Source organism: Hippopotamus amphibius, chromosome 6 (genome assembly GCF_030028045.1).
Source record: "Hippopotamus amphibius kiboko isolate mHipAmp2 chromosome 6, mHipAmp2.hap2, whole genome shotgun sequence".
Lineage (NCBI taxonomy): Eukaryota > Metazoa > Chordata > Mammalia > Artiodactyla > Hippopotamidae > Hippopotamus > Hippopotamus amphibius.
This window is the reverse complement of record NC_080191.1, coordinates 10,341,172-10,363,297: the sequence shown is the minus strand read 5'-3', so window position 1 is coordinate 10,363,297 and position 22,126 is coordinate 10,341,172. Positions and strand designations below refer to the sequence as shown.

Here is a 22,126-nt window from a genome sequence, read left to right as displayed (position 1 = left end):
GTCATTAAGAAATGTTATGGTTTTGAAACAGTTTGAGGTCTGAGACCAGCACTGGTAAAGTGAAGAGGGATTTACAAAGAGAAAGTCCGACACTCATTTTAACAATGGATCTGGTTTTGGATAACCAGAGTGTTCCTTTACTTCCCTGAAATTCCAGACCAGCAAGAAGCAACAAAAGCATTTTATTCTCCAATTCTTTTTCTGTTAATGCAATTAGTAAATATACACAGACCTGTACTTATAAGTTTATAACTTATAAATGACCTGTACTTCCAAATGGCCATCCTTGCTTAAGCAGAATATACCTCCATTGCCAACAACAACCATCAAGGAAAAAGCTTTGGACTTGCTTGGATTAACAAGTTCACGAAGGTAAGAGTATAAGAAGCAGGATAGCTTAAGGGAGTTAAACGTGTTCCAGGCAAAAGTGATGTATTCAGCACACACTTAACTATCTTTCCATTGCCTGACATGTTTACTTTTAAAATTATACCAAAAAGAGCTGTGTTTAAGTATCATCCTCCTTTAAAATCACAAATATTTCTAGAAGACCACAGGGCTACCAGTCCATACATATGTTAACAAGACCATGTAATGGCCTCATCTTTTTTTTTTTTTCATTACATGCCTTACCACACAGGCATTCACCTGTTTAGATACCTACTGTACTTAAATATAAGAAAGAACAAGCTTAATGAGTTCTCCCCCCACCCCTGCCCCAGATTCTTGAGGAATGATTTGCTCAAGCAACCTAAAACAGTAGCAAGGATAATGGCAGCCAGAGGAGAACCTGGAGCCTAACCGCCACACTTCCTGAGACTAAGTCCCAGTCCCAGGCTTTTTGGTGCTCTCGACAGGAGCAATCATGAAAAAGATTTAAGGACTTCTGTTCCAAGCCCAGGGGGGCAAGCAAACACTTTCTACTAGAAAAAGAAGGTAGGCTAAAAGAGCCTTCATGTTAGCCACCCTCAGAAGCCCAACAGATTAGAGAGCTGTAATGAAATAGAGCAGAGCACTATGAGGGAGAGGGCTAAACGCTACCACAAGGCCTACTACCAATTTCATTGTGAGATTTGGGGCAAATCAATTACTTTCTCTGAGTTTCGGTTTTCCTCAACTATTAAATGAGGGGAGTTGTAAAACATAATTCCTTGAAGTCTCTTCCAGTTCTAAGATCCTGAGCTTCTTAGAAATGCAAATCTTAGTATTTATAATTAGGCAAATAAATTTGAAAACTGCTTTCTTGTAAACTTTGATGAGACATTTTTGCTCATGATATTATTTTTATCAGTTCTCATCACATGGACATTTTCCTATATTTAAACTTTACTGATTACTTTCTTTGTGAAACTTTTTGAGCCCATTCCCCCTTGGTTCCAATATCTGAAATCATAATGAAACTATTTCCATTTTTTAAACCATAATGACTAGTAGCCCACTTCACCAAGTGACAAAGAAGTCCTAGTTGGGTCAATTAAAGGTCACATTGCTGAGTTCTGGGCCTTGAAGGGCTCTAAGCTTGGGAATAATTCATACATATTAAATTCAGAATAACATCAGGTTTAAGTGCAAAGTTGCATGAAACAATAATGGCACTAGTTGACCACATCACTTCCTTCCTTCTCTAATGAGTAAATATATAGAACATTTAGAAGAGAATCTGGAACATAGTAAGTCTCAGTGAGTGTTAACATATTATTCTTCTATACTTTTATCTTACTATTCTATACTCAATATAAGTCTTGCATGGATGAAGGGCATAGTATGGAAACCAAGATTAAAGTGTGCCCAAATATTTGGGAAGAAAGTGGATTTTAATTCAACAACAGGAACACACGAAAAGACCATTTTAACCAAAATCAGAGGTCTCTGTAACATTGACTTGTTGCATCCTGAAACATTATTTCAGATTATATGACTGTCACCATCAATATTATAAAATTTACTGTACCTGCCTAGAGAATAATCAAATAGGAGATATGTTTCTTCACTTCTACATTTCTGGAGGTTGCGAGAATAGCAGAATTGCTTACCTGTACATGCAAATGCAGAAATACTTTTTCCTTTGATTTGTCTCATGTGTTTTATCTGACTCTACAGCAATGTCATACACTATCTCTGAATCTTCTAAGTAACACCTTAGATTTCAGTGAGCCAGAAATGGTAACCATCCACAATGTCAGTGTTATGAGCTGGTTTCTCCTGCCATGTCATTTTTGGCTACCAGAGAAAAGGCTGCATAGGAAAGGAAGTGGACATCAAATTGCTGTTCTTAAGCAAACTGTTGATCTCTCCCATTTTAATCACTACCCTCTCATCAAAGATAAAGAACAGGCAGTGTTCAGATGCATCTGAACCTTAGCACAATTACAGATCTGATATAACTGACCTTTGGAATGAATTTCTTAAATGGTCAATTTACAGGACAAATTTCACCAATTGCAGGGGAATATGTAATTGCTTCATTCTTTATCTTTTGACAAAGGTAACTACAATGCAATGATTTTTTTAAACTAAAAAAACTAAAGCGATGCATACCCTTACAAAAGGTATTGTGATTATTATGCCCTGAGTGATAATAACATTCTCATCTTAAAAATTAGAAATTGAGAGAAGTAGGTGGTAACGATCAAATGACCAAAAAATATCCTCACTTACTGCTATATAGAGATGTCTGTAACATATTTTTAAGGAAAAGAAAAGCTGGTTACAAAAAAGAAACACACAATAGGTATTTTTAAAACAAAAATGAGGTCAATCTATGTGTTTATATATGCTGAGAAAAAAGTCTGAAACAACAAAATATTAATAGTAATGATAATCTGTAAGTGGTAAGATTCTAGATGTTTTTAATTTAAAAATTTCTTCAACTTTTCTGAATTGCTTACATGTATAATTGCTTAATATACAATGTGTTACATTTTCTCCCCCCTTTATTATCTTGCTTTTATAATCAGATAAAACAATAAACCTACTTCCGGGGGTGGTATGGGAGGAAGCATACATCCTGTTTGAGTCTCAGAAAGGCTTCAAGCTACACTGGGTCTACAAATTGATTTATGGAATACAGCAATCAATAGTCCCCGGATTAGCAAAACTCAGAGCAGTAAGTGGTGACAAGCATTCCGTGCAGGCAACGTGTGCTTTTCTCAATAAATGTGACTCAGGAGTACAGTCAGTTAGCAGCGGACAGATGCTTCACTAGTAAACCAGACCACTTTGGTTTGAGCAAAGGTTTGCCTATCCTAAACGTAAAGTAAAATGCAGCTAAATCTTTAGAAGAATGTCAATTATAATGTGGCTCAACTAAAACTCAAACCAGCATAAGCTATCTGAGTTGATGTAATAAGGTAATATAGTTGTGTTTTAATTCACTTTAGAAAGTTGCTATGTACTTCATTTGCTTGATATATTAAAACTGTGGAGGCTATTACAGATTTATAATCGTCTTTCAAAAACCTGCGCTGGGAAGGTTATTTTAATGACGTTTTTTACCACAGCCTAGAATGACAGGACAACATGTGACCCCCCCACTCTATCTGGGAGGCAAATGAACACACAGCCCCTCAGCCTTTAGTAAAGAAACAGTCCTGCGTGTGCACACATCTGCACTGCTGATGGCATTAATCACACACAAATTTACTGCACTCCTCCCCCAACTCCCAAGAACAGACAGCAACGCAAAGCAGTAGCGAAGGTGAAACACCCTTGAGGGAGAATTCATTCTCACATACATCTTGGGAGGAACAAAAGATAGATTTAGTGTAAATATGTCCTTTTCAAAGCGCTATGGCAGTTGAAGGGATATTGTCAAGATTTTTTTTTAAGCCACAAGAACTATATTGTCAGTGAAAACACTTTACTGAAAAATACTTTTATAGATAAAGGATGCCAAATAGCCTGCTAATGGTAACCAGAGACGTTAGCTTCACTCTTCCATTCCTCTTCACACAAATAGAGCACAAAATATTTGAGGGATGCTTTTAAAGATGGAAAGATTTACTCACATTACCAAGGTAAGGTAGAGAAGGACTGGTGTAAAGGAGTCGTGTGCTCCCATAGAGGCCAATAATATCTAACATTTGTAAAGCACTTCATCATTTACAAACTGGGTGTAAGCAAACTGTCTGGATCCAGGTGGATTCAGTCCTCAGTGCCCAGCCAGATCTTCCAGGCTGGCAGCCTCGGTGGAGAAGCAACCTTTGAAGCACACGGGGAGCAGCAGCAGTGGCCAAATAAGGGGTACTCACCCACCACCTGGGCACAAACAACCCAGATGAGCCCTAATCTGCCTGCTGATTAATATAAATGAGTGACTTTAATAAGCCATTGATGAACTCTATGAAAGAATGGTTCTCTCCACTCCTTCCTACCAGACAAGGACCAGGTTTAATGAAGACAATGATGAAAGGTTTGTTGCAATAAACACACCACTGACTCACAGAAGTTCTGGAAGAAGTTTCGAACTCCGCTTTTTGAACGGAGCCTTTTCAATGCTGCCAAAAGAGTAAAGCCGTGCTTATTTGTGGGAGGGATGGCAATCTGTTCTAGTGAGCTGGAAGTTTTTTCTGGCTAAGGGGGAAGAGCAGAGAGAGAAATGGCACTACCAGTAGGACAGGTGCAGCAAAAACTAAGCAAATTGATAATCTTAATTTTTAATTTAGAACAGCTGATACATTGGCTTATAAACTCTAACTACTGGTAACATTTGTCAAAATGGTTCACGAAAATTCAGTGAACTACAGAAAAGTATAAAATCACAGCAGATAAAACTTATAAGAAATAGTCCACAAGTTCAGGAAAATGGCTTAAGTATGAAGTGTTGAAATTTAAATTGTATTGGCTGGTGCACTCATTTGCTGATAGCCTACTACTTACCTGGCACTGTACTAATGAGACTAGTGATGGCCATTTAGAGATAACGGCCATTCATTTGTCTTTGATCACACAGAGAGTTAATACACAGATGAGCTGCATGACCTTGGGCCAGCACCTCACCTCAGTTTGCTTATCTAGGTAGGAGGTATCTGTGTTTTATCAACAGTAAGCCACATGATCAGAAACACCTAAATGTGCAACTGCAAACATTTTTTATTCATAACAATTGTAAGGAATAGTCAATTAGCCAAAAATGTGAATTTCTTTTACTAGCAATACAAAAGTAATCTAAAAAAGTTGTTCACTTTTTGAATAAAGGTGTATGATTCTTGACCTTGTTTGTCACTGAACAATGACAAATATCATTTATTTATTTAAACAATGATTAGGTTCCTGAAAATTCCGGAGAATTTAAAATGCTGACATCAAGATGAAACTTTTCAAGTAAACTCATCCACAAAGAAAACCCCATTCCCAGGTGAATTCTTCAAAATATCTTACATACTTTTACATACAGAATGGATAAGGTGGGAACACTTCCAAATTTGTTTTAAGAGACCATCACAAAATTAATTTCAAAATCTGTCAAAGATAAAACAATAAAATTAAAGCCCAATATTTTGCCACCATCACAGTATATCTATTTATATCTTCTTTAATTTTGCAACATATTACACTTTTCATCATATGAATTTGGCTCCTTATTTTTGCTTAATTTATTCCTAAGCATTCCATATCTTGAGATTATAGTAAATAATGTTAGTTTCTAATTTTGCTTAAAAAATTTTAATCGTGATTATACAGCGATAAAGTTGATATATAAAAGGATGGAGCTTTACAGAAGAAATAAAGAAAAAGGAGATGCTTTCCAGTAGGTTAAAAAAAGGTTGTGTCAAGTATTTTGCATAGCTACAAAAACTGTAAATAGTTGCTGAGGATTGAATGCTTGGTCATAAAACAAATAAAGCATTTCTGACATTTTCATACAGCAGTTAGCTTCTTTATTTTCCACCTTCTCCAACATGGGAATTCTTTTTTTTTAAAGAACTTTTATTGAGATACAGTTAACATACAATAAACTGCATATATTTAGAGTATACTATTTGGTATCCCAATCTCCCAATTCATTCCCCTCCAACCCTCCCCGCTTTCCATACTTGGTGTCCATATGTTTGTTCTCTACATCTGTGTTTCTATTTCTGCCTTGCAAACTGATTGATTTGTACCATTTTTCTATATTCCACATATATGTGTTAATATACGATATTTGTTTTTCTCTTTCTGACTCACTTCATTCTGTATGACAGTCTCTAGGTCCATCCATGTCTCTACAAATGTCCCAGTTTCATTGCCTTTTTTTTTTTTTTTTGCTGTGCATGGGCTTTCTTTTTAGTTGCGGTGAGTGGGGGCTACTCTTCTTTGTGGTGCACGGGCTCCTCATTGCCGTGGCTTCTCATGTTGTGGAGCACGGGTTCTAGGCGCGTGGGCTTCAGTAGTTGCAGCACATGGGCTCAATAGTTGTGGTTCACAGGCTCTAAAGCTCAGGCTCAATAGTTGTGGTGCACGGGCTTAGCTGCTCTGCGGCATGTGGTATCTTCCTGGAACAGGGCTCGAATCTGTGTCCCCTGCATTGGGAGGCGGATTCTCAACCACTGCACCACCTAGGAAGCCCCAGTTTCATTGCTTTTTTACAGCTGAGTAATATTCCATTGTATATATGTACCACATCTTTTTTATCCATTCATCCAACATGGGGATTCTTGCACATGAAGTCTGTTGTACTTAGAATGGTCCACATTAATATGCTCTTTACTTAAGGCCATGTTTCACCTTGTTTTAACTTGACTTTCTCTGAAGAGAATAATGTCTGCCATTTCAGTGATCTGCACACTTTTTCCCATATAGCTGATAACATACATTTTGCTTTCACTGCTTCTTGATTTGAGGGCCCTCTCAGTGATGTTAACTGATGTTTTCCAAGTATGATTTTACTGAAAGGTTAATCCCACTTTTGAGACCAGAATCACAGTACAGTATTTCAAGCAACTGAAAGGATGCCGCTGTCTAGAACACTGCCTTGTAGAACCGGCTTTCAAAATTTTTAAGTTGTAACCCAGAATAAGAACTATATTTTACATCATGACACAGTACATGCATACATGAATATGTACAAAAATGAGTGAAAAGTTTTAAAAAACAAGTTTCCTTATTCTTATTTTCTTTTGTATTTCATTAAAAAAAAGTGTTGATAGTGCTCTACTAAATCGATTTCACCACCCACCAATAAATAAGATGTGATCTGTGGTTTGAACCATTACCTTACATCATGCTGATATATGTCATGTATGGCTCATACCTTGGTTAGCCATCTTAATTGCAAACAGACTCCTCAAATTTTTGACACGCAGTTTAAACACTGTTATTCCGAAATATATTTGTAAAGGTGTTAATTTCTTTATCACTTTATACCCAAAACATGTAAATTAACTGAGCATAAACAGAGGCAGGATAAAACAGAATCATTCTTGGGTACTATGGGGTCTATTCTGTTAGGACGCACATCAATCTTGTTGGTTTATATCACTGATATTGACTATTAGCTTAAATCTTATTAGATTCATGAAAACAAACTGGTTTAGATCACATTTGGCCAAAGAGTTAAAAATTTCAGGATTTTTCTGGGATTCACACATACATCTTGCAAATTCCAGAGATATCATGTCCTTTGGGTAACACAGTTCACCTTTCAGCACAATCAGTTCCTCTTCAAATTGGGCCACGCTGAAAGGCAGATGTTTGTAATTTAGAGACATCCCACGGTCTGCACTTCAAAGGCAGTCACAGAAATAAAAACACGACTCGTATGCATTAAAATCCATGCACCTTGGGCTTCCTAGGTGGCACAGTGGTTGAGAATCTGCCTGCCAATGCAGGGGACAGGGGTTCGATCCCTGCTCCAGGAAGATCCCACATGCCGCGGAGCAACCAAGCCTGTGCGCCACAACTATTGAGCCTGCGCTTTGGAGCCCGTAAGCCACAACTATTGAGCCCACGTGCTGCAACTACGGAAGCCCACGCACCTGGAGCCCGAACTCCGCAACAAGAGAAGCCATGGCAACGAGGAGCCCGCACACCCGCAACGAAGAGTAGCCCCCACTCACCACAACCAAAAAGAAAGCCCGCGCACAGCAAAAAAAGACCCAACACAGACAATAAAATAATAAATTAATTAATTAACTAATTTAAAAAATAAAAATAAAAAAATAAAAGTTGTCAGTGGTTTAAACAAAAAAAAGTTAAAAAAAAAAAAATCCATGCACCTTGTCTAAAACTGTAACTGTATTTTTTCCAAATACCTTTGCAGCTCTTCAAAATCTGTGATTCAATGATATTCTAAAAATAACTGGCTCTAGAAATGTCACAGAAATCGGTCTGTCAAGAAACCAAGCACCACACTTGGAGGGATGGAGAACTCAGGTTTATTAAGCCAGCGGCCACAGACAAGCTAAGGCTCCAAAGTTCTGGGCCCCAATCTCAGGGTGAGCTTTACTTTTATACTGCACATGTTTACAGAGCATGGAAGTTTCCAAACAGAAACTTACAAGAGCAGGTGCAGAACATTCCATTTTTAGCAAAACATCTTAAAGTTACATTGGATTGCTAGGTTGTCCTGTTTTTTTGTTTTTCTCTGTGCAGCAAGCAGATTTCACAAAAGCAAAACAAGCACGGAGTTATTTTTAGCTGCGTGTAAATTTCTAACTTTCCTCTTCAATAATACTGCATTCTAGAAAATTAGATAATCCATTTCTCCGCCTTTAAAAAAATTATGTAGTAGAAACTTGAGACTAGCTGCACTGTACCCTTGAATCAAGTACTGGATACCCTTGGGTCAGAAATTCTCAAATCTATGAAGTTACACAATTAACTTTTAAACTGATATCTCCAATGCTTAGCACATGCACACAATAATTTTTGTTGAATTACCAATACTGTTCTAATATGTGAATTAATTGCATAAATCTTTATTTCAAAATAAATTTGCACAGTTACCACTTTGTTCAATCATTATTTTCAGAAATTTATATTTGCATATCACCTTATGCCTTAAAGTACTTGAAAAAATGAAGCCGTGTAAGTTTCTCATCACAAATCCTTTGTGATGAGAAATCTGGGGTATTACTTTAGATTGCTGAAATACGCATGTCAGTCTTAAGATCTCTGACATTTATAAAACATTTTGGTTTCTCTATTGTACTTCTAATTTTATTAACATTTTTTCTTGATTTCTTTGGTTTTCTTCATATTTAATACCCTTTGCAGAATCTGGTTATATACTGTACCTTTAAACTTTTCCTACAACATTCAGAATTGTAGAATATTGGAACTGGCAAGGAGGTAGGGGATGGAAACAATGCTGCCTTTATTTTATAAATGAGGAAACTAAGAAAATAAGTTGCCTTTGCTTAGCAGTTATTTCTCTAAAATGTTTTAAAAAGCCCTACTGATGTTTGTATTGAAGTGTTTATTCCAATCTTTAAAAACCACTAGTTGTTTAACATATTATAAATTCCAATATCTGTAACTGCAAAATTGCTGGCAAAAAAGGTATCATGGTTCTTTGTTGGTTTGTTTTCTACTTCAGTTAAGCATAAGGATTTCAGAGCCAGATGGCCTGAATTCAGACAACAGCTCTACCATTTACTACCACTGTTACCTCAAGGAAATTATTTAACCTTTTCCTCTGTCTCAGGAGAGATTAAGTGGGTTACTACACAAGAAACACAAGTGTCTACCTCATAATATATACTCAAAAATATAAGCTGTTCTTTTTGTAATGTTTGGTGGTAATTTTAATAACTATTAAATAGTCCACATTATGAAGTTTCTAATTTCATTTCTAAAATGGAATATTAAGACATTAGATAAAAAATCTGAGAAAAAAATTAGAGAAAAAGATCTCAACTGGAATTCTGAGAGATAAAATGAGCTGTCCAATGTTAAATGGCTAATTTTTAAAAAAAAGTTAGGAATAGGAACAAGGTCTACAGACTTCTACTTCAGGGCTATTTCCATGTCGCTTTGCAGCTTTATATGTCATCACTGAGGAATATAGAATAGATAAGTGCTATAAAGCTCGACACATTATGAAAACATAAGTAATCCACAAGAGTGTAGCTGCTCAGTAATGAAGTAGTTAATCTGATATTCTAAACAGGGAAACTGTCCTTTAAAAACTAAAGATTGAATACAGACACACAGCATAGTTTTGGTGTTTACTGATATCTGACTGACTGGAACAAAGAACAAAGACAATTAAGCCACATGAATCATAACAAACAACTCAATGCATTTTTCAAAATTCTTAAAAAGAAAGCAGCTTGGCACAGCCATACTTTCCAACAAACCCACTTTAATGTTTTCACAGTTTACAATACCAGAAATGACCTCAGGGTCAGACATTTGTCAGTTAATGACCTGTTGGGCTAATGGCCTTCAGCTTTGCCTTGGGCACACAAATCCTCCAGTAGGTCATTAGCTGCCAGAAAAGGGCTCTTCCCCAATCACTATTGCTAAATAAATAAAATTTGCTCCTGGGTTAAGGCCCTGTAAGCCAACTTTGGCTTACAGTGAATTTTTTTGTTGAGTATTTACAACTCAGAGGAAAATGATGGAAATGCTAAAACCAAAGTTATAACAATATAACTAATGGAAAGCAATCACATGGATCCTTTTGGATGCTCTTTTCTTTTGCTTACGGTGTTCAAATTCAGTATTAATTTAATACAGCAGGCACCAGATTACAAACGCACTGCATTTCAGAATTTCATCCATAAGTAAATTTTTTGGAGCTCATACTACATTTTCCTAAAATATAAGGCTATAAAGGATGACTAGATTCCCAGGGCAGCCCACAAAAGCTTAGTTAGCTCACACTATCAGAAATACCACATACCTGTAATTAAAAATAGGATAGAAAACCAAAATCTTACAATATTTGCAACTAAACAAAATAGGAAAACAAAACTAAATAGGAAGTATTTTAAAATGATCTTTAAATGTTGACGGTTACAGGGAAATCTGGCTTAACAAAAGGATGAAGGTAGAGACACTAGTTCTTTCCTATGTCTATTTCACTTCTAATTATAATTTCCCTTTTTCTTAACACAAGAGTATACTAAGCTTTACTCTGTGTTCTTCAACTCCAAGTAAAGTTTCTTGGTTTACTTTTCCTCTTGAAAAAAGCAAAGAGAAGGCAAAAAGGTAGATGGCAATTTTTCTGAAATAACAGGTAAAAGAATGCAAAACTGGAGGAAAACAGTTGACGAAGTGTATAATTTTGGTGACTTCCTAAGGTGAGTTAACTGAGTTGTGAACAGTACGAGACAAAAAAAGGGGCACTGTGTACAAGTCTATTGGGTGAAGAAAGGATGGATGGAGAAGAGACTGGGTCAAGTGGCTGAGGAAGAAAAGGAAGGAATCAGCTGTTCATCTGTCCAGTACTTTGTAAACTCCAAACTCGGGAAATTCCTCGAGTAAAATCATTAGAAAGGCAAGAGAAGAGTACTGGATAACTAAAGCTGGAAAATACATTTTTTCTCTCTCTGTGGCTTTGGAGAAATAGCAATTTATGTCAGTGAAGTTGGAGGGGAAAAAGCTGGTTTAATTAATTTTACTTCTAGAAAGTGAAAAAAGGGATTTACAAAAACTGAGGTTGCCGAAGTGTACAATAAGATTGCCATAACCAGTATATTTCTACCTTTCATGGCCAACCATGGTGTGGGGTTCAACTCTATCCATTTCAGAGAGTGTATTTTTGTAGAACACAGACTTTTTAAAAATTGGGTTTCTTTAAATACTAGGCATATGGAAGAAATGCTTCTTTTGCTCTTTTCTCTTGTCTTCAGGTTTCTGGTTTGACAAAGACACTAAAAGAAGTGTTCATTTGGCATGATGGCATTTGACCTTCCTATGCCAAAAAGATACCTCACTCCATTGTTCTATGGCACCAAAAGGGTAAAGCTCAAGGTTTCAATGAGATAATAAATTTTTTAAAGAACATAATATTTTGTCTTCTTATTTCTAGTACGTATCTCAAACATTTATCACTTTTACTCTAAATACAAGGAAGCCAACTCAGACTATAAATATAGTTTCTGTTTAATATGTGGCCATGTTAGCATATGATAAGCAAAAAACCTGGAAAAATTATTTTGGGGATTTTGAAATTGTAATTTTATAATAGCATTTTGACTTCTCTGATATGTGGATAGTTTCCATTATCATTACAACATATGACACCCCACTTACGTACTGCATGTATTTACTCTAGTCATAAAAATCTACACTTGAGTGGGTTATATGAAGAAAAGACATTAATCCTGGGTGTCCAACTAAAGAGGATGAAAGTAATTAATAATTTCCACAAGTAAATACTGATAAGACTGTACACACAAGGTCACAATAATGCCTATTTTGAATGAATATGACAGAGAAAAACTTAAATTTCATTTGACATAGCATTTTTTAGGTTTCACTTTTCAACGTGAATTTGAAAGTAAAACTAATATAACAGATAAGAAAAACATAAATAACCAATAGCATCTGCTTTATTAAAATATATAGATGGTATAAAAGGAGATTTATATGCATAAATTGAGCATATTTATACAAACAAAATTCTTCCTTGTAAACAACATATTTATGCCTTTAGGAAAACCAAGTTAACATAAGGAAATACATCAGCTATGTAAGGAGTACATCTGTGCCACTGGTTATTTAGAAATATAAATCACTAATGCTTAATAGAACGGCCCCCAGGAGTGACATCATGACAATGTTCTGGAGTGTTTAGACAAGGCCCAGGCTAACTCACAGATGTATAGTGATAGGGCCATTAAATGAAAATCACTAAAAAGATTAAAAAAAAAATGGTGAATCAAATTCTTTAAATAGTAGGGTTATCACTGTACATATAAAATAAAACACTTAAAAAAAAAAAGATGACAAGCTGTAATGTGCACAGTCCTACTTACACTGTGGCTTAATTCTAAAATACAAATCCAGTCTACAAATAAACACAGGGACCAGGGAAAAGCTGTGATGGTCAGCCAGATTTCTAAATTATAGTGCTTTTCCATGTCATGATTTTCCCCCAATTATTCAGCATGTCTCATTGATAGCTTGATGCGTAAACACTAAAATTTTAGATGCTGGCATGACCCCATCATTTCAGCATTCAGTGATGTTCTACATGAACACAATATAGAGCAATTTATTTCAATGGAGTCAGGGAATTTACAGCTTAAAAAGAGGCATTCTGAGATCTCTTAGTTAGGGTCTTTATGCAGGGAAGTGCTAAAATAAAAAGTTGCCCTTAGGTTCCATAATTGAAAATGAATGAAAACTCAAGCATTAATTTTTAAACTCACTACTGAATTCAAAATCTTGTTAATTCACACTTATGTGACTATAGCTATAACAGTAAGAAGACAATTATCAGAGGATTAATATACCAATTTCTATACTTAGAGATATTTAAAAATCTAAGTGTTACCTAAGGCAATTACCTTGAAGACCCCTAATATCTTCAGGGAAAAGCCAAAGGGAGAATAATTGACTTTGCTAATTTTACCCTTGGCAATTATAAAACAGCTCTGAATTTCATATGACTGCAGAACACTTTATCTAATGTCTGCCCCAGGAGAAGTACAGTGATAAACACATAATATAGAAATCCAGACAAGAATTCAGTAGCAAAAGAAAATGGGAAATTGATAGAATGAGTAAGTCATAAAAAATTAAAGTTGCTACAAATATGCTAACTTTAATTACCAAGTTAAATATACACCCTCAAAGAAAAAGCAGGCTGTTACTGTGAAGAAACAAAATATTATATACAGCAATTCTGCGTTATGTTCTGCCTGCTTCCTTATTGCTGTGGTCTCTATGTTGCTATTGCCGACAATTTTTCTTTCTTATAAAAGAAAATTAAAACATTATTAAATAGAAATCTAACTTTACCAAGACATTAACCATATGTAGAGAACTTATCACCATCTCTTTTTCCCTTCGAAAACCCCTTTTAATAGTTAGTATTATACTTAACTTAAGCTTCTTGAAACTTATTTAATAAAATTAGTCCTCTTCTGAGATAAAACTTTACTTTCCTTAACAATATATTCTAAGGGGAATATTGCCATGTATTTAAATGAAAGGAATTGGTTCTGAATATGGGAGATTTGGTTTATGAAAGAAATTCTTGAAATTCTTTGATAAAGCACTTTAGTTATCCCTAGCAATCTACTCAGCTTAAAGTACTGTTCACATTATTTGGAAATCATCTGTTATGATTAAAATAGGGCTACAAAAAGCTTAGATTTGTAGAAGATCAATTATGGACATGGTACTCAAGGTCTTTCACAAGAAGTGAGCCAGTGAAGCATCTTCTGAATTTGACCTTGTAGAGCCTTCAATGACCCTTTGAAGAACAATGTGCAAAAGATCCATGTTTTGCGTGAACAGGGGGATGCATAGAATAAAGCCTTCAATTTAACACACAAATATCAAATTCAGAAAAAAAAATACCATGGCTTAAAAAGGAAAAAAATTCCTCACCAAAGGTTGATAAAAAGCAAATCTAAAGGTGCAAACCTGTGCAGAGACCGTGAAGGTACAGGACTCACTGGAGGGGAAGGGCATGCCTGATCATTCTTATTTCAAGGAGAAGCTTCAGGCTGAACTGTTGCTTGGATATGCTAAGCCTTTTTTTTTTTTTTTTTTTTTTTGGGTAAATCAAGTAGTGCTACTGAAATCCAGTGCCTAATGGAGCAGATGGTGGAGGTCTTAGACTCTGGAACATTTATAGTGATGCTTCTGAATGCAAAACACCAAGAGTGGATTTCACAGACTGTGAATCTGATTTGATTTTGATGGGAACAAAGCCTCCGTTTTCTCTGAACTTGAACCACACTGAAAAAAAGAACGTGTGAATGATACAAGCTAGCTAAGAAAAAGGAATATATTAAATATTATTCCCCACACAAAGTGAAGTGGTTAAAGTAAATGAGTATTTGTTTGCATCATTATAGCATGTTAATAATATTTGTACTTAATACCACCATCTTAACCTTATATAAGATTTCATCGAAATAGCTTAAAGTGAGTTAAAACTGATGATCAGAGTAAACAGATATAAATTTGTCTACGGGCAATAAGTTTTTGGTTTTGTTTTGTTTTAATGGTAGGGGCCAGGCTGAGGGCTAATTACTGAAATGTGGACCTGGTATGTCCATAACATCTCTTCCTCTCAGGTATGTGGGTCTAAACCATGAGTGGCCAATGTGTGTGGCTAGTTATATGCAGCTCAAGGCACCCAGGAACCATACCAGACCTGCACTTTCTGAGGCTTCCTCCTTCTCCAAGACCCAAGGTTCAACGCAGACCATAGTAGGTATGCTGAAGAGGGAAGCTGGACAATGCACTGAGAGTGGCTCCCAAGTAAACTGAGATTATTTATTATTCCACTTTATATGGCCAATTCATTTCTTTCTTTAGCTTCTTTTTCAGATGAAAATAAACTATAAATTAAAGGTAACGTACTGTTTTCTCCCTAAAACCAGCAGGTCTGTCTTATGAAAATACGTGCTAGCCAAAAGTGTGATGGGAAGGTATGGCAGAATGCTACGTCTCCCAGTATTTATTCTCTGCATCTTCCAGATTTTTGGCTGGGCACATGGCAATCCACAATAAAGTTTACATTTCTTAGTCTCCCTGACAGATAGGTGGTGTGACCATATCATTAAATTCTAGCCAATAGGATGTAAGCAGAAGGATTTCAAATAACTTCTGAGAAATGTCCTTAAAGTAGTGACACTATACAATTATTATCCAAACTGGGCCATGTAAGAGTAAAAGGGAGTGCTTAAATAATTAAAATTTTGTACTTTTTTGAAACTGGTATTTATTAACTAACAATTTTATTATATTGGGGGACTTTAGTTCTATTTAAAAACTATTTTCAAAAATAAAATTTCAAAAGAAATAAAAATAACATATATCCATGTACATTAAAATAAGATAAAAAGAAATTCTTTATATTGATTATGAATATTAAAAAATAGTCAGTAGATTAATTATTCTTGGTACATATTCATACTTTGTTTCTTAGCTATGTCTCTCTCTAATATTTTGTCACTGGCATTCTTCTGAAGGATGTGTTTTTAAAAATATTACGTTTAAAAATAAAACTGCCAGCAATATTCTTCACAGCTGCATTTTGTAATGAACTTGAAATCATTGATTTTTTTTAAACATATTTTTGTTTATTTATTGGCTGTATTGAGCCTTCATTGCTGCACTTGAGCCTTCTCTAGTTGTGGAGAGCGGGGGCTACTCTTCATTGTGGTGCGAGGGCTCCTCATTGCCGTGGCTTCGCTTGTTGTGGAGCACAAGCTCTAGGCAGGTGGGCTTCAGTAGTTGTGGCACATGGGCTCAACAGTTGTGGCTCACGGGCTCTAGAGTGCAGGCTCAATAGTTGTGGTGCACGGACTTAGTTGCTCCGAGGCATGTGGAATCTTCCTGGAGCAGGGATTGAACCTGTGACCCCTGCATTGGCAGGCAGATTCTTAACCACTGTGCCACCTAGGAAGTCCCATAAATCATTGACTTTTTAATCAATTCTTATTGGTAGACTATAATATTTTTAATTGAGAAAGACTCTTTCTACAGGTTCTGAGTTACTTGGTAAGCTCAGAGCAAACTTGCTAAATGGAAGTGATACTCAATTCTATTTTTTTTTTCATATTGAAAAGTGTAACTATTCTACCCCAAATATTTTCAAGGTATTGTCTTTTTGCTTCTTTCAGAGTACCTCTGTTTCACAAATATTTTTATAAAACAAAACTTGCCAAATAAATTGACTCTGTGATTCCTTTGAATGTTTTACCAAAATTAGATGCTATAAAATCTAGACCTTCCCAATTTCATTTCATTCATGTATGTGTGCAATTTATTCAATAGGAGTACCACCAAAAGATTCTTTCTGCAAGGTGAGATATTCCAAATCACAAATACAGAATTGCAAATTTTAATCTTATAGAGCATTTGAGTTCTTACCATTTATTTTGTTCAATTCCTTCTTTCCTTCTGTAGGGAAAAATTCCAATGGAAGCCTTGTTTTCATTAACTGCAATTCTATGAAAGCTTCACTGGGAGTTTCATTTGTTGAACACTTGATTTCAGATTTCCAACTGATTTTGAACAAAATGTCACCAAAACTTTGATGACCCATTTATAACAAAGTTCAAAGCCATTGTTGGGCATAAAGATTTATAAAATCTGACTGAAAACAGGCAACAAAGAGAGAAGGCACATACTGTGGTGCTGAAGCATAGTTGTGTACTCAGCATCTGCTACATCCCTCAAATCTTGTACTCCAGAGACTCTGACTATAAAGATATTAGTAAATTTTTGTAACAAGAGCTTCTATTTTAATTAGTAGGATGTTGATGCTTGTTTCAATGCAATTATGAATTCTGGGTATGCCTCAACCAGTTCCAATTACTCCATAGGTTTCTCAATGTAGTAACATGGTCATTTTTATCACAACACTGTATATGTTTCACCTAAACTTGTATTTGCATTATTATTATAAACTAATAATTTTATCTTTCATGTTCAACTTTTAAACTGAATTTCCAATCTCACTCAAAATGGCTTTACCTTTGATAGAATATACTTCCAAAAGCTTTACCTTGATTCCATGAATGGATGAAAAAAAAAACATTTTTAAAATTAATTAAAATGATATAATTACTTGAAGTACCTGATGACACTCAACTGAAGCTGGAATTACTTAATTGTTTGCAAAGTTCTTCCATCACTGGAGCCAACAAACAAAGCTATTGCTTGTAGTGGAAGTGAGTGAAATTAATTTAGAAGAATAGTTATTTATCTAAACAAACGTTAGGCTTTACAGAGTTTTATGTACATATACTTTCTTCAGCTACATGTGTTACTTTAGAAAGTCTCCCTAAAGTAACTACTACTTTTGGAACTAGATCCTGGCAATTTTTCCATAGATTTGACTCTTCTTGTTTCATGGGGTCAGTGATACCAGTATGGTCTCCATAGTGGAGAGTAAACGTCAACAAACACTTTACGCAAGTTACACATTTTTCTTTTTTTTTTTTAAATAAGTTTATTTATTTGTTTGTTTATTTTAACTGCGTTGGGTCCTCCTTGCTGCCTGTGGGCTTTCTCTAGTAGCGGCGAGTGGGGACTACTCTCTGTTGTGGTGTGCGGGCTTCTCACTGCAGTGACTTCTCTTGTTGCGGAGCAGGCTTCAGTACTTGCAGCACGTGGGCTCAGTAGTTGTGGCGCATGGGTTTAGTTGCTTCGAGGCATGTGGGATCTTCCTGGACCAGTGCTTGAACTTGTGTCCCCTACATTGGCAGGCAGATTCTTAACCACTGCGCCACCAAGGAAGTCCCCATATTTCTTATCAACTTTTTCGAGAAACAAAAATTCAGTACTTTTTTTTTCTTCTTCTTTTTTAATCTCTTTATTGGACTATATTGCTCCATTACTTTTTTTTTTCCTTTTTTTTTTTTTAAGCACATAGGCTCAGTAGTTGTGGCGCACAGGCTTAGCTGCTCTGTGGCATGTGGGATCTTCCTGGAGCAGGGATCGAACCCGTGTTCCCTGCATCGGCAGGCGGATTCTCAACCACTGCGCCACCTAGGAAGCCCTCCATTACTTTTTAAACATAAAATATATACTTATAGACAATGGACCTCTAACTTACTATATTTCTCACTGAGCTTTTGGACTGGTACCTGGTAGTTTTCTGACTCTTGAAGGCCAGACATGGGTCATACAATTGGGTGATATACCAAGTGGCCAGCTGGGGCAGCAGTGTCAAATACTTCTACCACCTGAGACAGGAAGGAATTAACTGTCTCTAGACATTTAGTGTACTTTGTTATATTAACAATTGCCCTGCATCCTGTCCTTGATTGGGAGGTATCTGAAAACACTGGGAAAAGAGAGGCGTTATTGCTGGTTGTCTTTCAGATTTAATAATACCTTAACATGAGAACTCCCTCTACTGTACGTGGGTCTCACATATTACTGGCCTATGTTAGACAAAAAATTGAGGCAGAGGCTGGGAGTAGAAAGCAGAGATCTATCAAACCCATGCTGGCTTGTTCTAATGTAATTATTAGTAATCACCCTCTGTTAAAAAATCCAGGACAAATGCTAGGTCAGATGGGATTCTGGGACAGCAGACTTACACTGAGACAGTGCATAGTGTCTAGGATGTACATTTACTGGACCTTCAATGAAGGAGATCTACTCTTCTTTGCCCTTCCTCCTCTTTCCTTCCTATTGACTGGAGTGAAGACATGATGGCAACTATCTTGGGCCACAAAGTGGTACGACAGGAATGGCAGAGCAGTGAGACAGAAAAAGCCTGGGCTCCTGACTTTAGAATCACCATACCAACCTTGGACTACCTACTCCTACATAAAAGTATGTAAAAAATGAGAAAAATAAATTCTTATCTTGTTTTGGTCACTGTTATTTTATAGTCACATCTAATCCTGACTGATAAATAAGGACTACCTATACATTCTTTCTAGAAAGCAGCTTGGTAATATGTATCAAGAATACTAAAAATGTTTAAACCCTTTGAACCACTTCCAGGTGTTTATCTTAAAGAAATAATCTAGAATGGGGAAAAATTGATGTGTAAAGATGTTTACTGCAAATCTATTCATGATAGTAAAAAATCAGAAGCAACCTAAGTGTCCAAAAATAAGGAACTTGTTAAACAGACAATATTACATCTAAATAATTGAATATCGTGCAACCATTAGAAAGTTTATGAAAAATGTTAATAACATGGGAAAATGCCCACATCATATATGCAATGGGAGAAAATAGGCAGGATTTAAAAAAGCTTGCACATGTAAGTTCTCACTTATGTTACCCCAAAATCCATATATATAAAGGTATGAATAAACAAACAAAAAAGACTCAAAGGAAATACATGAAAATATTAACCAACAGTGATTACCTCTGGGCAGTGAGATGATAGGTAATATTTATTTATATCTTCTTTATAGTGAATATTTAACATTACCCTATAATTAACAAATAATTCTATCTGTAATTAGAAAAAAGATAGAAATTAATTTCAAAACTCTTTCCTAGCATTTGCAAGTTTTAAGCGGTGTTGACACGGCCATCATCATCATAACAATTTTACTGAGCATCTATGTGTGGGAAGTTGGGGCAGCAGGGTGTCCAGACATCTGTGGCTCCTGCAGTCAACCAAGAGCCACCTAAAGGCCACCCAGATATAAGCAGACCCTGCCCAGTTTTACCTTGGTGTTCTGCAGCAGAGCCAGTCCATTGCAGGCATTTGCTAGAAGAAAGTCTCCACTCAGGATAGCTATTTTATTTCCAAATTGCATGTCTTTCAGTGCCCCATCAGAAGATTGCAATTCATTTAAATTTACTATCCCACGATGTACAAGGAGAGCAGTATGGATAAGTTCTGTGATCTCTGCCAAACTTCTTTGACTAAAACATAAAGGTAAGACTTGTCTGAGTGTAAAGAATACCATCTTATCACTAATGTCAGACTTCAGTTTTCAACAACAAAATATTTCATAGATTAGGGTCTCTTTTTTTAGATTATTCCTTTTTAATGAAGTTTTCTCTATTGAGATATAATTGACATATAACATTATATTAGTTTCAGGTGTACAACATAATGACGTTTTTACATACAGCTGACCCTTGAACATGGGAGTGAACAGTGTGAGTCCATTTACATGAGGATTTTTTCAATAAATACTTAGGTATTACACAACCCGAGGTTGGTTGTATCTGCAGATGTGGAACCACAGAATCGGAGGACTGACTATGGGCTTTGGGCATCCGCAGATTTTGGTATATGAAGTGGGGCCTGGAGCCAATCCCCCGAGGATACCAACGGAGGATGTATTGTGAAATGAACCACAGTAAGTCTAGTTAATATCTGTCACCACACATAGTCACAGACTTTTTTTTTTTCTTGTGATGAGAACTTTTAAGACCTACTCTCTTAGCAACTGTCAAATAAACAATACAGTATTATTAACCACAGCCACCATTTATGCATTGTATCCCCAGTACATTATATCTTCACGGCTTTTTTTGTTTGTTTTAAAAACAACTAGAACTTTGTACCTTTTGACCACCTTCATCCATTTTGTTGCCTGTCCCCCCCCCAACCTCTGGCAACTACCAATCTGCTCTCTGTATCTATGAGTTCAGTTTTTGGTTTTGTTTTGTTTTTTATATTCCACATATAAGTGAAATCATATGTTATTTGTCTTTCTCTGACTTATTTCACTCAGCATTCTGAAGTATCATGGGTTTTTTTTCTTTTTTTCTCTCAGGTCTTTATTGGAGTATAATTGTTTTACAATGTTGTGCAGTTTCCGCACACAACAAAGTGAATTGGCTATATTTACACATATATCCCCATATCCCCTCCCTCTTGGGCCTCCCTTTGTGGATTTTTTTTGAAGATTTCAAATGTACTTTATTTCTTCGGTCGTGCCATATTTTAATGGGTACACAGTGCTTTTGTTTGGCATCAATTATGAGTTGGTTTTGAAGCAATTCAGTATTATACCAGCTGGATAATTACTGATCTCTCCATTCTTCCGGGGTGACTGCCAACAAGGGACAGGTCCCGCAGTATTGTAATCTGTGTTGCTGCATACACCCATTAGCAACAAAATGTGGTCCCACCAGTATTACTATATCTGTTGTGCACATCAGGCGTACATTTCTGATGTCTCTGCCTTGCCATTGTTAGGTGAATGCTTCAAATGCAGCGAAACATCATGAAGCTGAAGACAGAACTGTGGCAACTGTAGCTAAGGGTTTGGTATAACTTTGTATCAAGTACCCTTGCAAAGAGACAAACGAAGTTTTTATTAGAGGCCTTTCCACTCAATAATTTGGGATCTATAAGCAGATCCTGACACCTTCCTTCTTTCTACCATTCCCCACTCTCTATCCCATGAGTCACCAGGATTCCCCAGAGAGAAGCTGCCCAGTAAGGGCCACCCTCCACAGTTCCATTTAGATACTCTGTTCTCAGTATAACTTTAGGATTTCTGAGAACTCTTACTAGTATCTAATAAAACTCCAATTTAAGTGGGAATATAATTCGTGCCGACATTAG

At 36.1% G+C, this 22,126-nt stretch overlaps 1 protein-coding gene across 5 annotated transcripts in view; it reads right to left on the bottom strand.

Annotated features, from left to right (window-relative positions):
- Window positions 1-22,126, bottom strand: part of PDSS2 (decaprenyl diphosphate synthase subunit 2) — a 265,019-nt gene that overhangs the window by 98,350 nt on the left and 144,543 nt on the right. For all 5 annotated transcript variants that reach the window (XR_009054310.1, XR_009054309.1, XM_057738874.1 and 2 more), the window contains exon 3: window positions 20,268-20,466. Coding sequence is in view for 3 of the 5 variants with exons in the window: in XM_057738874.1 (XP_057594857.1) it covers window positions 20,268-20,466 (199 nt within the window). In the remaining 2 variants the exon portion in view is untranslated. The remainder of the gene's footprint in view (window positions 1-20,267; window positions 20,467-22,126) is intronic.